At 40.9% G+C, this 13202-nt stretch overlaps 1 protein-coding gene across 1 annotated transcript in view; it reads left to right on the forward strand.

Annotated features, from left to right (window-relative positions):
- Positions 1–13202, forward strand: part of LOC124593704 (succinate dehydrogenase [ubiquinone] flavoprotein subunit, mitochondrial) — a 100923-nt gene that overhangs the window by 31284 nt on the left and 56437 nt on the right. Inside the window, exon 4 of the mRNA XM_047132011.1 lies at positions 1357–1457. Coding sequence (XP_046987967.1) covers positions 1357–1457 — 101 coding nt within the window. The remainder of the gene's footprint in view (positions 1–1356; positions 1458–13202) is intronic.

Raw genomic sequence — 13202 nt, forward strand, 5'->3', positions numbered from 1 at the left:
TTAGTATCTACTGTATATCACTGCAATCTTCAGCCTATTGTATTATGCAACAGAATTCCATGCAAATATGATCTTATCACCTGTGGGTTGCATATTTTCTTAGTTGGCAGTCCAGTGTTGCCTTCCGAATTTTCTTTTCATTCATGTGAGTAATTCACTTAGTACATCTGTGCTTCTATTACCTCACTGAGGCCGAGTTTTTGTTTAGTCAATTACTTGTTACAAGTGTTAATACGATCTTTAGTCAGTGCCAATTTGTGCCCATCTGTCGTGTTTCTCCCCAGTAACTCTTTCATCACAGCTATACATGTGTATGGTACCTCCTTGACATCTGATATTGTAAGTGTAATAACAATGAAAATTCACTAAGGTGTCTGCGAACTGATCCCGTATCTGGGTATGCTGAAGAACTTATTTTTACCACAGGCAGTGGGATGCCTTCACAAGTCATATAAAAGTAGAAAACTAAGTGATTGACAACTGCTGTACTCCTGGCACTAGCCAACTTGGCAGCAAGGCATTGACATGTGTTGCTCCCACAATTACACGTAATGATGTTGGCTAAAGTGTACCTGATCCAGTTTAAAGTTGTTTACTACAAACATGTAATTTTGAGATGTTTAGTTTGGTTAGTTTTTCTAACTTGTTCTTTCCAAGTATGGTATTTTTCCTAAGTATTTGCAACTGTTATTGCATTTTAGCTGATACTGTTCACGTACTACCCCACTTGCTTGGTACATGTACCTTGTAATAGAGCAGTGTGGATTCTGAAAGCCTTTAATGTAGTTACAAGGTGGTGCATGATTTGTAGAGATTTTCCTGCAGTCATTCATCCAAGAGTAGTGCCAGTTCCCTTTTCTGTTTTATTCTCAAACAATGCATTTTACTCATCAATGCCATTTGCATCTCTCAAGATAGAACATTGTTTTATTTCTTTAGGATGATGTGAGAAGTATTAGACTGCATTATCACAGAATTCATATGTAATGGTATATCATTGGGAATTTAATGTACAGTTTTAAAAATGTAGAATAATATTGAACTTGAGGTATTTATTATACATGTTAGAATCTATTTGTTGGCAATAATGGTATGTCAAATGGATTGGATAATATAAAATACAAATTTTAAGGAAGTCAGTGTGTACACTAGTTATAAAGTAACATTAGTGCTTGATGAAGGAAAAGTAGATTTCACACAGAAATCGGTATTTTATTGTGCCTTTAGAACTATTGATGGTCCTTATATAGTGGAGCTATCTTTATAGAACTGAAGTGGTTTGAAGGCTCCAAATAAAATCTGACATTAGTTGCTTTGCAACTGTTTAATCAGTGATGGTGGTGGTATATGTTGTAGGTATGATACAGTAAAAGGGTCTGACTGGCTGGGTGACCAGGATGCCATTCACTACATGACAAGAGAAGCACCAAAGGCTGTCATTGAGCTTGAGAACTATGGTTAGTTACAAATGTTTAACCTTTTATAATTAATGATGTACTAATCTGGTTAAATATGTGCTTGTATTTGCGATTCTATGTGTGTTGATAGTAGTAAAGAAAATTGACATGTCCCTGCAAATTATATTTACTGTGCATAGAAAGTGTGAAAAAGAGACTAGCCTGCTTTTCCTTTCTGATAAATGAAGTTGTACATCATTCATGATTCTCATTTAGAAGGAGAAAAATATTTTGACTCCATCAAAATTTACTCATTTATGTAGGGAAAATGTAATAACATCCTAGTAAAATTCATATTTGGTGGTAAGTTACAGATGAATCAAACCAATAGCTTAATTAACATAAAGCTGAAAATTGATGTAATTAAGAGACTAGTATTTTGTCAGAACATTTCAGTATTAATTTTCAGTCTACAGGTATTTTAATTCTTGCTAATCCTAATGTTCAGACTTCATGGGGATGCATTTTGCACAGTTTTCTGCAGTTCCTATGTCCATTTCAGTATTGCCTCTCCTACAATATTTTTCTGCTATATTGTAACATATCACTTTGGGGCAGCAATGTGTTGCTCTGTGTCTTCCTCTGATCAACATATGAGGGCCATGACCTTGGCAAGTATTTTCTCTTTGCATAAGTAATTAGTTTCAACCCACATATTTTGCGCAAAATTTGTTTTCTTTGTGCATGTGCCTGATTCTGGTTTGATGCAGTGTGCATGTTGCGGCAACTGCTAGCTGGTCAATTACTACAGGCTATGGACTTAAGAAGATCGTAACAATACTGTTGACACAACGATACAGGAAAGTCGGCATTCATTAGCTAGACTTGAAAAAGTGTTGTTGGATTATACACAAAATCCTGTAAATGATCTGTAACTGAAGTGTTCTGAATTGTAAATACAAGACACAGTATGTACAGCTGTTAAGGAGAGGAAGTGGATGTCGTTTCATATGACTTGGTTTTTGTAGAATGACGTCTCAGTCAGCACAGAAGACACTGATAACGGAGTCTGCTCTACAAAACAATTTCATGGTCATTCTGTCAGCAGACTGCAGCACATAAAAATGTAAAAATTTTAATAAACAACAGCAACTGAAAATATCTTTGCGTAGTTAACTGGTACACGCAACACAGAACATTGCACTGAACAGCTGACATTTACTAAGGAATAACTGCCATTTGCTGTGGAACAACCAGCAACTGCTACGAAATGCCTGACTAGTGATAGAAAAGAAAATGTTGAAGGTGGGATGCGTTAACTGCAGCAAAGCCTGTGCATGAATACTTTGGATACATTCAACAGTTGATGCAGTACGGTGTTTGACGAAGGTTGTTGTGGAGCCAATTACTGCAACATTACATGTGGTAAAGCAGCATGTCTGCAAGACATCATTTGCTTGATTACAATTGTGGGCAAGGGGGGTCGCTCGAAGCTGGTCAAAGTGTCACTACTGTGGCCTCAGTAATGGGTGTCTCCAAAAATGTCGTCATTCAATTGAAAGAAGGTTGGTGAAGGTGGAACTGCTATGCAGAGGAATGCCAGTTGTTGTAGATGGATCCTCACAGCACAGGAGAATTGATACATAGCGCTAGTGGCATAAAGGAACAGATATCTTGCTCAAAGGCAGATCGCTGCAGACATTGCAGCCACTACCGGTACAAGTATCTCTGCCAGAACCATGTCATTTCAGTTAAATGAGGCTGGTTTGTGTGCTCGGAAGTCTATTAACTGCATCCCACTTCAACCACACCATCATTGAGGAAGAGTTCATTGGTGTAGGGAACATGTGGCAAGTGATTCTGGCCACTTGGTAGTGTGGAGAGAGGGTGAAACATATTACACACCACAGAATGTTCATGAACGTCATTGGTATGGCCTAGGTGTTATGGTGTGGACATGCATTATACATAGTGGCCGAATGCTTTCACATATCCCTGCACTAGGTACCGCTACAATACAGTGGTGTTCCAGGGAGATAATTCCAGATGATGTGCATCTGTTTAGGGTTGCAGAAGGTCCTGACTTTCTGTTTATGGATGACAGTGCCTGCCCACTCAGGACCACTGATGTGCCAGACACACTTAAAAGTGAAGATATTGAACATGTGGAATGGGCTGCATACTCCCCAGATCTAAACCCTATAGAACGTCACTGGGATGCTCTTGGCAGACATGTTTCTCATGAACACTCCATGAATCATGCAAGAACTGAAAACCAATTTGAGAGAGAAGTGGGACAATATCCCCCCAACGACTCCTTTACACTTCAGTAGCCATCATGAATAACAGGTGCAACGTATGCATTAATGCCTGAGGAGAGAATATTCCTTACTGACTTGAGAGTCTGGTATCGACCTTTATGTTAGCAGTCTGACCTATGTCAAATATGAATGTTATTTGTGTCTGTTATCCTGCTTTCCCCTGTAGTGAAATCTGTACCATTTTTTGTTATCCCACTCCATCTCTATTAACATGTGTACTGTGTTTCAAGCCATCCACACACACTTCTGGTTATACCCGTCCAACAATATCGTTGTTCCTTTGCAATTGTGAAGTAGTGTATACGAAAATGATACAGTTACATGCATTATTGTGAACTGAAAGTGTTTTTGTTTCCTTCATGCAGTTTTTTTTTCTTAAGTGACTGATACTTATGTTTAGATTAAAATTTACATATACAGCAATAACAGAAATTTAGCCCCTAATTTGAGTAATATGTAGTGAAATGACAAGGGCATGGATAGGAGAAAGACTTCCGTAGCTCACAATGATAAATCTAACAGACTGTTTTTATATACATTGTCTGTGTAGAACAATAACTTTTATTACAACCATTAATGACATATTCTCAGTCCATTATCTCATGAGAGAGATTGTTGACAATCACAGAAATTATGCAAAAAGGAGACTTCAAACTTACACACTTATACTAGAAACAAATACTAACAAAGAGATAGAGGGGCTGGTCAGTACTTACCTCAGCTCAGTACAGCCGATAGATACACAAAAAACAGAACTGAAAATTTACTAACTTTCGGAACAAATGTTCCTTCATCAGGGAGGAGAGAGGGGAAAGAAAGGGAAGAAGAGAATGTATATTCAGTTACTCACAACCCAGGTCATGAAGCAACAAGGAAAGGAAAACAGGGAGGGTAGCAAGGATGGAGGCATGGTTGTCAGAGGGAAGCCAAAGATATTCTACTGTAAGTACTGTGCCAGCTTCAAACCAAAGAGGATGCATACAGAAGTAAAGAGGTATATAGTATAAAGACAAACACAATTATGTAGGATGAAAAGATGTGTGAATGGCTAAAGAGGAAAGGGAAAGAGGAGAAGTCTGAAGAGTAAATGGAAGTGAGGTTGTTTAACGTAGGTTCAGTCCAGGGGGATGGCGGGATGAAAGGATGTTTTGGAGTGAAAGTTCCCATCTCCGCCGTTCAGAGGGCCTGGTGTTGGGTGGGAGAAGCCAAATGGCACATACGGTGTAGCAGGTTCCTGGGTCCCTAGAATTATGCTGGAGGGCATGCTCCACTACTGCGTATTGGACATCTCCTAGGCGGACAGTTCGTCTGTATCCGTTCATGCGCTCAGCCAGTTTAGTTGTTGTCATACTGATGTAAAAGGCTGTGCAGTGGCAGGCATGTCAGTTGATAAATGACATGTGTAGTTTCACACGTGATCCTGCCTTGAATTGTGTATGTTTTACTAGTAGCGGGGCTGGAGTAGGTGGTTGTGGGGGGATGCATGGGGCAGGTTTTGCAGCGGGGTCGGTTACAGGGGTAGGAACCGCTGGGTAGAGAAGGTAGTCTGGGAATATTGTAGACTTTAACAAGGATGTTGCAGAGGTTAGGTGGGCGACGAATGGCAACTCTGGGTGGTGTGGGGAGAATTTTGTCAAGGGATGATCTCAATTCAGGGGTTGACTTGAGAAAGTCATATCCCTGGCGGAGTAATTTGTTGATGTTTTCAAGGCCAGGATAATATTGGGTGGCAAGGGGGATGCTTCTGTGTGGTCTGGGGGTAGGAACATTGTCGTTGGACGGGGAGGAATGTATTGCTCGGGAGATCTATTTGTGGACAAGGTCTGCAGGATAGTTGCGGGAGAGGAAAGCACTGGTCAGGTTATTGGTGTAATTGTTGAGGGATTCGTCCCTGGAGCAGATACATTTGCCACGAATACGTAGGCTGTAGGGAAGGGAGCGTTTGATGTGGAATGGATGGCAGCTATCAAAGTGAAGGTACTGTTGTTTGTTTGTGGGTTTGATATGGACAGAGGTGTGGATGTGAGCTTCAACAAGATGAAGGTCAACATCCAGGAAGGTGGCTTGGGTTTTGGAGAAGGTCCAGGTGAAATTCAGATTCAAAAAGGAGTTGTGGTTATGGAGGAAATTAAGGAGTGTTTCTTCACCATGAGTCCAGACCACAAAGATGTCATCTATAAACCTATACCAGGCCAGGGGAAGCAGCTGTTGGGTCTTCAGGAAAGCCTCCTCCATGCGGCCCATGAAGAGGTTGGCATAGGACGGAGCCATCCTGGTTCCCATGGACGTTCCCCTGATTTGTTTGTAGGTCTGGCCTTCAAAAGTGAAGTAATTATGGGTGAGGATGAAGTTGGTAAGTGTGATAAGGAACGAGGTTTTTGGAAGATCTTCGGGTGGGCGTTGGGAGAGGTAGTACTCAAGGGCAGAGAGACCATGGGTATGTGGGATGTTTGTGTAAAGGGATGTAGCATCTATGGTGACAAGAAAGGTTTCAGGTGGGAGAGGAGTGGGAATGGATTTGAGGCGTTCTAGGAAGTGGTTTGTGTCTTTGATGTACGATGGGAGTCTGCGGGTGATAGGTTGGAGGTGTTGGTCTACCAGAGCTGAGATACGTTCTGTTGGGGCTTTGAAGCCTGCTACAATTAGACGGCCAGGATGGTTCTCTTTGTGGATTTTGGGTAATAAGTAGAAGGTAGGGGTACGTGGCTCAGGTGGAGTGAGTAAGTCTATGGAAGCCGTTGTGAGGCCTTGTGAGGGACCTTGGATTTTTAGGATTTTCTGCAGATCAGTCTGGATGGAGGGAATGGGATCCTGGGTAACAGCTTTGCAGGTTGATGTGTCGGAGAGTTGATGCAGTCCTTCTGCCACATACTCCATACGGTCAAGTACGACAGTTGTGGAGCCTTTATCCACCGGGAGGATGACAATAGAGAGGTCTATTATCAGCTTCTTAATGGCACGGGATTCAGCTGGGGTGATGTTGGGGGTTGTCGGGATGTTCTTCAAGAAGGACTGGGAGGCAACACTGGATGTGAGGAATTCCTGAAATGTCTGCAAGGGATGGTTTTGGGGGAGGGGAGGAGGATCCCTTTTAGAAGGCGGTCGGAACTGTTCTAGACAGGGTTCAACACTGGGTCTAGTATTTGGAGGCTGTGTTTGGGAAGTGAAGAGAGATTTCCAGTTGAGGTTCCGGGTGAATGAGAGGAGATCTTTAACCAGGGCAGTGTGGTTGAATTTAGGCGTGGGGCTAAAGGTTCTGCCTTTTGATAGAACAGATGTCTCTGGAGGAGAGAGGGATCTGGATGAAAGGTTTAGAACTGAATTGGGACTGGTGATATGTGGCATTTGACTGTGGTTATAGTTGAGATTTGGTCTGTGTGGGGTATGTGCTGGGATGGGGAGGTTGAGTAGGGTGGCTAGGCTAGGTTTGTTGGCTATGAGGGGGGTTTGTTGAAGGTTCTGTTGTGGTTGGTGTTTGTGAGGGATAAGGAGAGGGACCCCACTTCTTAGGTGTTGCACTAGCACTGTGGATAGTTTTTTCAGGTGGTGTGTGGCATGGAACTCAAGTTTGCAGCTGGCTTCTAGGATGATGATCCTGAGTGTGTTCTCCAAGCAAGGGTTTGAGAGGTGGAGGACTTTGAAGAGAGAGAGGAGCTGTTGGGAGTGGTGGTTACATGAAGTAGCGTAGAGATTCTGGACAAGTTGGGTAAGGGCTAAGGATTGAAGGTTCTGGAAGTCCAGGAGTGACTGGTGGAAGGAGGAATTGCACCCAGAGATGGGAACTTTTAAGGTAAGCCCTTTAGGGGTAATTCCAAAGGTTAAGCAGGACCGAAGGAAAAGTATGTGGGATTGCAGTTTGACTACAGTGAATACATGTTTCCGGAATGAATGTAAATAATGTGGTATAGGATTAGGGTACATAGTGGGTAAGTGGTGGGTAGGGAAATTAAATAACTAAAGTTAAAATATTAACCATAAGAAGGAATAAAACACGGAGGGAAGGAAGAGAGAGAAAGAAATTGTGATGGTAATGTTCAATACCAAGGGAAGACCACTATATAAGAAAAATACGGAAAAAGTTGACCAGACCAAGCAAGTATGTCCAGATCAGAGGAAAAGAACACACGTTGCTCAAAAACACAGATCGCGCGTGCCGCAAAAGAGGTCACGCGTAAAAAAAATTTCTGTGGCAGAGAAAGATAGCCAATGGCACAAAAATATCGCCAGCAACATGCTACATCCCTTTACACAAACATCCCACATACCCATGGTCTCTCTGCCCTTGAGCACTACCTCTCCCAACAGCCACCCGAAGATCTTCCAAAAACCTCGTTCCTTATCACACTTACCAACTTCATTCTCACTCATAATTACTTCACTTTTGAAGGCCAGACCCACAAACAAATCAGGGGAACGGCCATGGGAATCAGGATAGCTCTGTACTATGCCAACCTCTTCATGGGCCGCATGGAGGAGGCTTTCCTGAAGACCCAACAGCTGCTTCCCCTGGCCTGGTATAGGTTTATAGATGACATCTTTGTGGTCTGGACTCATGGTGAAGAAACACTCCTTAATTTCCTCCATAACCACAACTCCTTTTTGAATCTGAATTTCACCTGGTCCTTCTCCAAAACCCAAGCCACCTTCCTGGATGTTGACCTTCATCTTGTTGAAGCTCACATCCACACCTCTGTCCATATCAAACCCACAAACAAACAACAGTACCTTCACTTTGATAGCTTTCATCCATTCCACATCAAACGCTCCCTTCCCTACAGCCTAGGTATTCGTGGCAAACGTATCTGCTCCAGTGACGAATCCCTCAACAATTACACCAATAACCTGACCAGTGCTTTCCTCTCCCGCAACTATCCTGCAGACCTTGTCCACAAACAGATCTCCCGAGCAATACATTCCTCCCCGTCCAACGACAATGTTCCTACCCCCAGACCATACAGAAGCATCCCCCTTGCCACCCAATATTATCCTGGCCTTGAAAACATCAACAAATTACTCCGCCAGGGATATGACTTTCTCAAGTCAACCCCTGAATTGAGATCATCCCTTGACAAAATTCTCCCCACACCACCCAGAGTTGCCTTTCATCGCCCACCTAACCTCTGTAACATCCTTGTTAAACTCTACAATATTCCCAGACTACCTTCTCTACCCAGCGGTTCCTACCCCTGTAACCGACCCCGCTGCAAAACCTGCCCCATGCATCCCCCCACAACCACCTACTCCAGCCCCGCTACTGGTAAAACACACACAATTCAAGGCAGGGTCACGTGTGAAACTACACATGTCATTTATCAACTGACATGCCTGCCACTGCACAGCCTTTTACATCAGTATGACAACAACTAAACTGGCTGAGCGCATGAACGGATACAGACGAACTGTCCGCCTAGGAGATGTCCAATACGCAGTAGTGGAGCATGCCCTGCAGCATAATTCTAGGGACCTAGGAACCTGCTACACCGTATGGGCCATTTGGCTTCTCCCACCCAACACCAGTCCCTCTGAACTGCGGAGATGGGAACTTGCACTCCAACACATCCTTTCATCTCGCCATCCCCCTGGACTGAACCTACGTTAAACAACCTCACTCCCATTTACTCTTCAGACTTCTCCTCTTTCCATTTCCTCTTTAGCCATTCACACATCTTTTCATCCTACATAATTGTGTTTGTCTTTATACTATATACCTCTTTACTTCTGTATGCATCCTCTTTGGTTTGAAGCTGGCACAGTACTTATAGTAGAATATCTTTCGCTTCTCTCTGACAACCATGCCTCCATCCTTGCTACCCTCCCTGTTTTCCTTTCCCTGTTGCTTCATAACTTGGGTTGTGAGTAACTGAATCTACATTCTCTTCTTCCCTTTCTTTCCCCTCTCTCCTCTCTGATGAAGGAACATTTGTTCAGAAAGCTAGTAAATTTTCAGTTCTGTTTTTTGTGTATCTATCGGCTGTACTGAGCTGAGGTAAGTACTGGCCAGCCCCTCTCTCTCTTTGTTGGTATTTGTTTCACATCTTTATATGAGATTTTCCATTAATCATTACACTTAAACTAGACAAAGACAAGCAGCTTGAAAGCTAGTCACAGCTCTGTTACATTCTTATACCAAACACACATCAGTCAGCCACCAATGATTACTGTCCCTAATATTTGTTTCCAATTGGTATTTAAGTATTTCCTTGTAATTTTAGTTGACTGGCCCGTTTCCTTACTGTTTTGCTTCTTTTTTCAGCAGTTTTTCATCTTTTATACAGCACAATGAAATTTTGTCCTTTGACTAAACATTCTAAATACTGCTCTAGAATTTTCATAAACAGTGACATCAAAAACAAGCAGTGCCTTCTGTTTTATTTTTAGTAAACTATTTGTTTTCTCCTTCATTCTAGTCTAACAACTGTACATGATAGAATAGGCACTTGTAACACTGGAAGAGTGTACGGCAGTGCACAGATATAAAGTTTTTAATATGACTAGTCAGTTTGTGATTATGAACACATGACACCAACATCATAATTTCTATAAATTGCATATGGATTTTAAAAACTACACTGAAATAATTGTGACTCTCACTTTTTGTTATGCAAGATGTTTTCGTAATTGCTATTACTCATTACGTTTTAAGGACATGTGCTTATCTTTTAATATTTACAAGCATAACCCTGTTTTTACAAAATATGACATGCTCTTACAATTATTGACTGATCTTTTACAAGATGGTGGTTTTGCACGTGGCATTTCATGGGGAGCCAATATTTTTTTGAGCCTGACAACATAAGTGTCCTGCAATATATGTTAAAGCCATAAAATCACATTCCTGAAAATGACTAAAAAGCCAAAACCTTGGTTGTACAAATAAACAATGAAACAGTCAAATGGCAGTGTAGTCCTTTAAAAAAATGTTGTATGACTGTTGCTCAACATCAAAGATGTTTTTGATTGTATTTTGATGAAATGTGACAAGGTCTTTCGATAAGTGTCGTATGAACAGAATTAATTAATTGGGTAGGTGCTCAAGAAATTAGCTGTCTTTGTGGGCTACCGAGCAAAGGCAGTTATTTCCCTCAAGTTCTTACTTGACTATCATGCTGATGTGTAAATTGAGAAGTTTTCAGTGATTAATTTGATTTCTGTCTTCAATGAAAAGACTAAGTTAATAACATACTACATCACTTTTGATTTCTAAGGAAACATCTTTTCACAAAACGATCACATTTACCTACACTATTAAATTGCCCAAAGAACTACATGTGACAAATTCTTCAACTCTGATACATATGTCATCCTTATAGGTAGTAGAGCATAGTAGAGCATGTGGAATCCCAGCAACTCCATCACAAGTGGTCGTACTCTACATTATCTTGGAATGTGTTAGTTATGAAATGCCATTTATGGTTCATTGTTATGATTTGGTTGTTTTCTGATATTGGGTGCCAGACACAATTAATTATCTACAAAGGAATTGTTATCCTTACCCCGCTTTCAGCTGTGTTGAATTTTTTTTCCATGAACTTCTAGTTTTAATTTGATTTATGGCCTACAGTTAGGTCAAGAAAAATCCTAAAAGATCGTTTTTCATTAATGTTATAAATAAGGACCCAAGTGATGGTGTAGGTCGGGGTTTATTTTTAAAGTATGTGCAATATGCTTCACAAGTACATAGGACTGTGATTGACAGATAAAGTGCATATTTATCTCATCCAAATATAATTACATGATTTATTTCTCATTTTTTGTGTATACTAGAATAAAAATTTAAATAATTAGTTAAAGTTACAATTTCTATTCATTAATAAACCATTAGTAATAATTTAACAGGGTAAGAATCACGAAAGTAGGTATTATATGTGGTAGAGCTGAAGACATCGAAAGTTTGATTATATAATGGTAAGATAAAGATTTTGTAACCAGATTTTAAATTGTAAGTTGTGGTCTCTGGCAACAATTTATTGGTTATGAACTGAACATTAAAACTGTTGAAATTGCAAAACGGGTAGGGAATTAGAGAGACGGGCCCTAGATGAATTGAAAGAACCAGAGATTGTTGAGTGTTTTAGGGAGCATTAGGCAATGGTTTGCTAAAACGGGGGGAAAGGAATACAGTAGATGATGAATGGATAGCTATGAGAGATGAAATTGTGAAGGCAGCGGAGGATCAAATAGGTAAAAGGACAAAGCCTAGTAGAAGTCCGCAGATAACACAGGAGATATTGAATTTAATTGATGAAAGGAGAAAATATTAAAATGCAGCAGATGAAGCTGGCAAAAAGGAATACAAATATTTAAAAAATGGAATTAGCAGGAAGTGCAAACTGGCTAGGCAGGAATGCTAGAGAGAGAGAGACTTACGGATTTAGAAACATTCTTCACTAGGGGAGAGGTGGATACCACCTACAGGAAAATTAAAGAGGCTCTTGGAGAAAAGAGAAACAGCTGTATGAAGGTCAACAGCTCAGACAGAAAACCAGTCCTAAGCAAAGAAGTTAAAGGTGGAAGGAGTATATAGAGGGTCTGTATGAAGGAGATGTACTTGAAGGTAATATTATAGAAATGGAAGAGGATGTAGATGAAGACGAGATGGGCGATGTGAAACTGCAGGGAACATTCGACAGAGCAGTAAAAGACCTAAGTTGCAACAAAGCTCCAGGAGCAGATGACCTTCCGTCAGAACTAGGGTAGTCTTCGGGGAGCCAGCCATGACAAAACTCTTCCATCTGGTATGCAAGATGTATGAGACAGGCAAAATACCCTCTGACTTTAAGAAGAATTCCAAAGAAAGCAGTTGCTGACTGATGCGAAAATTACTAAACTATCAGTTTAATAAGTCTTGGTTATGAAATACTAACACACATTCTTTACAGAAGAATGTAAAAACTGGTAGAAGCTGACATGGGGGTTCCAGAGAAATGTAGGAACACACAAGGCAATACTGACGCTATGACTTTTCTGAGAAGGTATGTTAAGGATTGACAAACCTACATTTGTAGCATGTGTAGACTTAGATAAAGCTTTTGACAGTATTGACTGGGATAATCTCTTTGAAATACTGAAGGGAGCTAAAGGCTGTTTACAACTTGAACAGAAATCAGATGGTATTTATAAGAGTCGAGGGGGCGTCAAAGGGAAGCAGTGGTTGAGAAGGGGATGAGACAGGGTTGCAGACTATCTCCGATGTTATTCCATCTGTACATTGAACAAGCAGTAAAAGGAGCCAAAGAAAAAATTGGAGTAGGAATTGAAATTCAAGGAGAAGAAAGAAAAAAAATTGAGCTTTGCTGATGACATTGTAATTCTGTCAAGAGACAGCAAATGACTTGGAAGAGCAGATGAACAACATGGATAGTGTCTTGAAAGGTAGGCACAAGATGAATGTCAATGAAGCAAAACAAGGCTAAGGAATATAGCTGAATTAAATCAGAGGATGCTAGGGAATTAGATTAGGAAATGGGACGCTTAATAAAATACA

This window comes from Schistocerca americana, chromosome 2, assembly GCF_021461395.2.
Source record: "Schistocerca americana isolate TAMUIC-IGC-003095 chromosome 2, iqSchAmer2.1, whole genome shotgun sequence".
Lineage (NCBI taxonomy): Eukaryota > Metazoa > Arthropoda > Insecta > Orthoptera > Acrididae > Schistocerca > Schistocerca americana.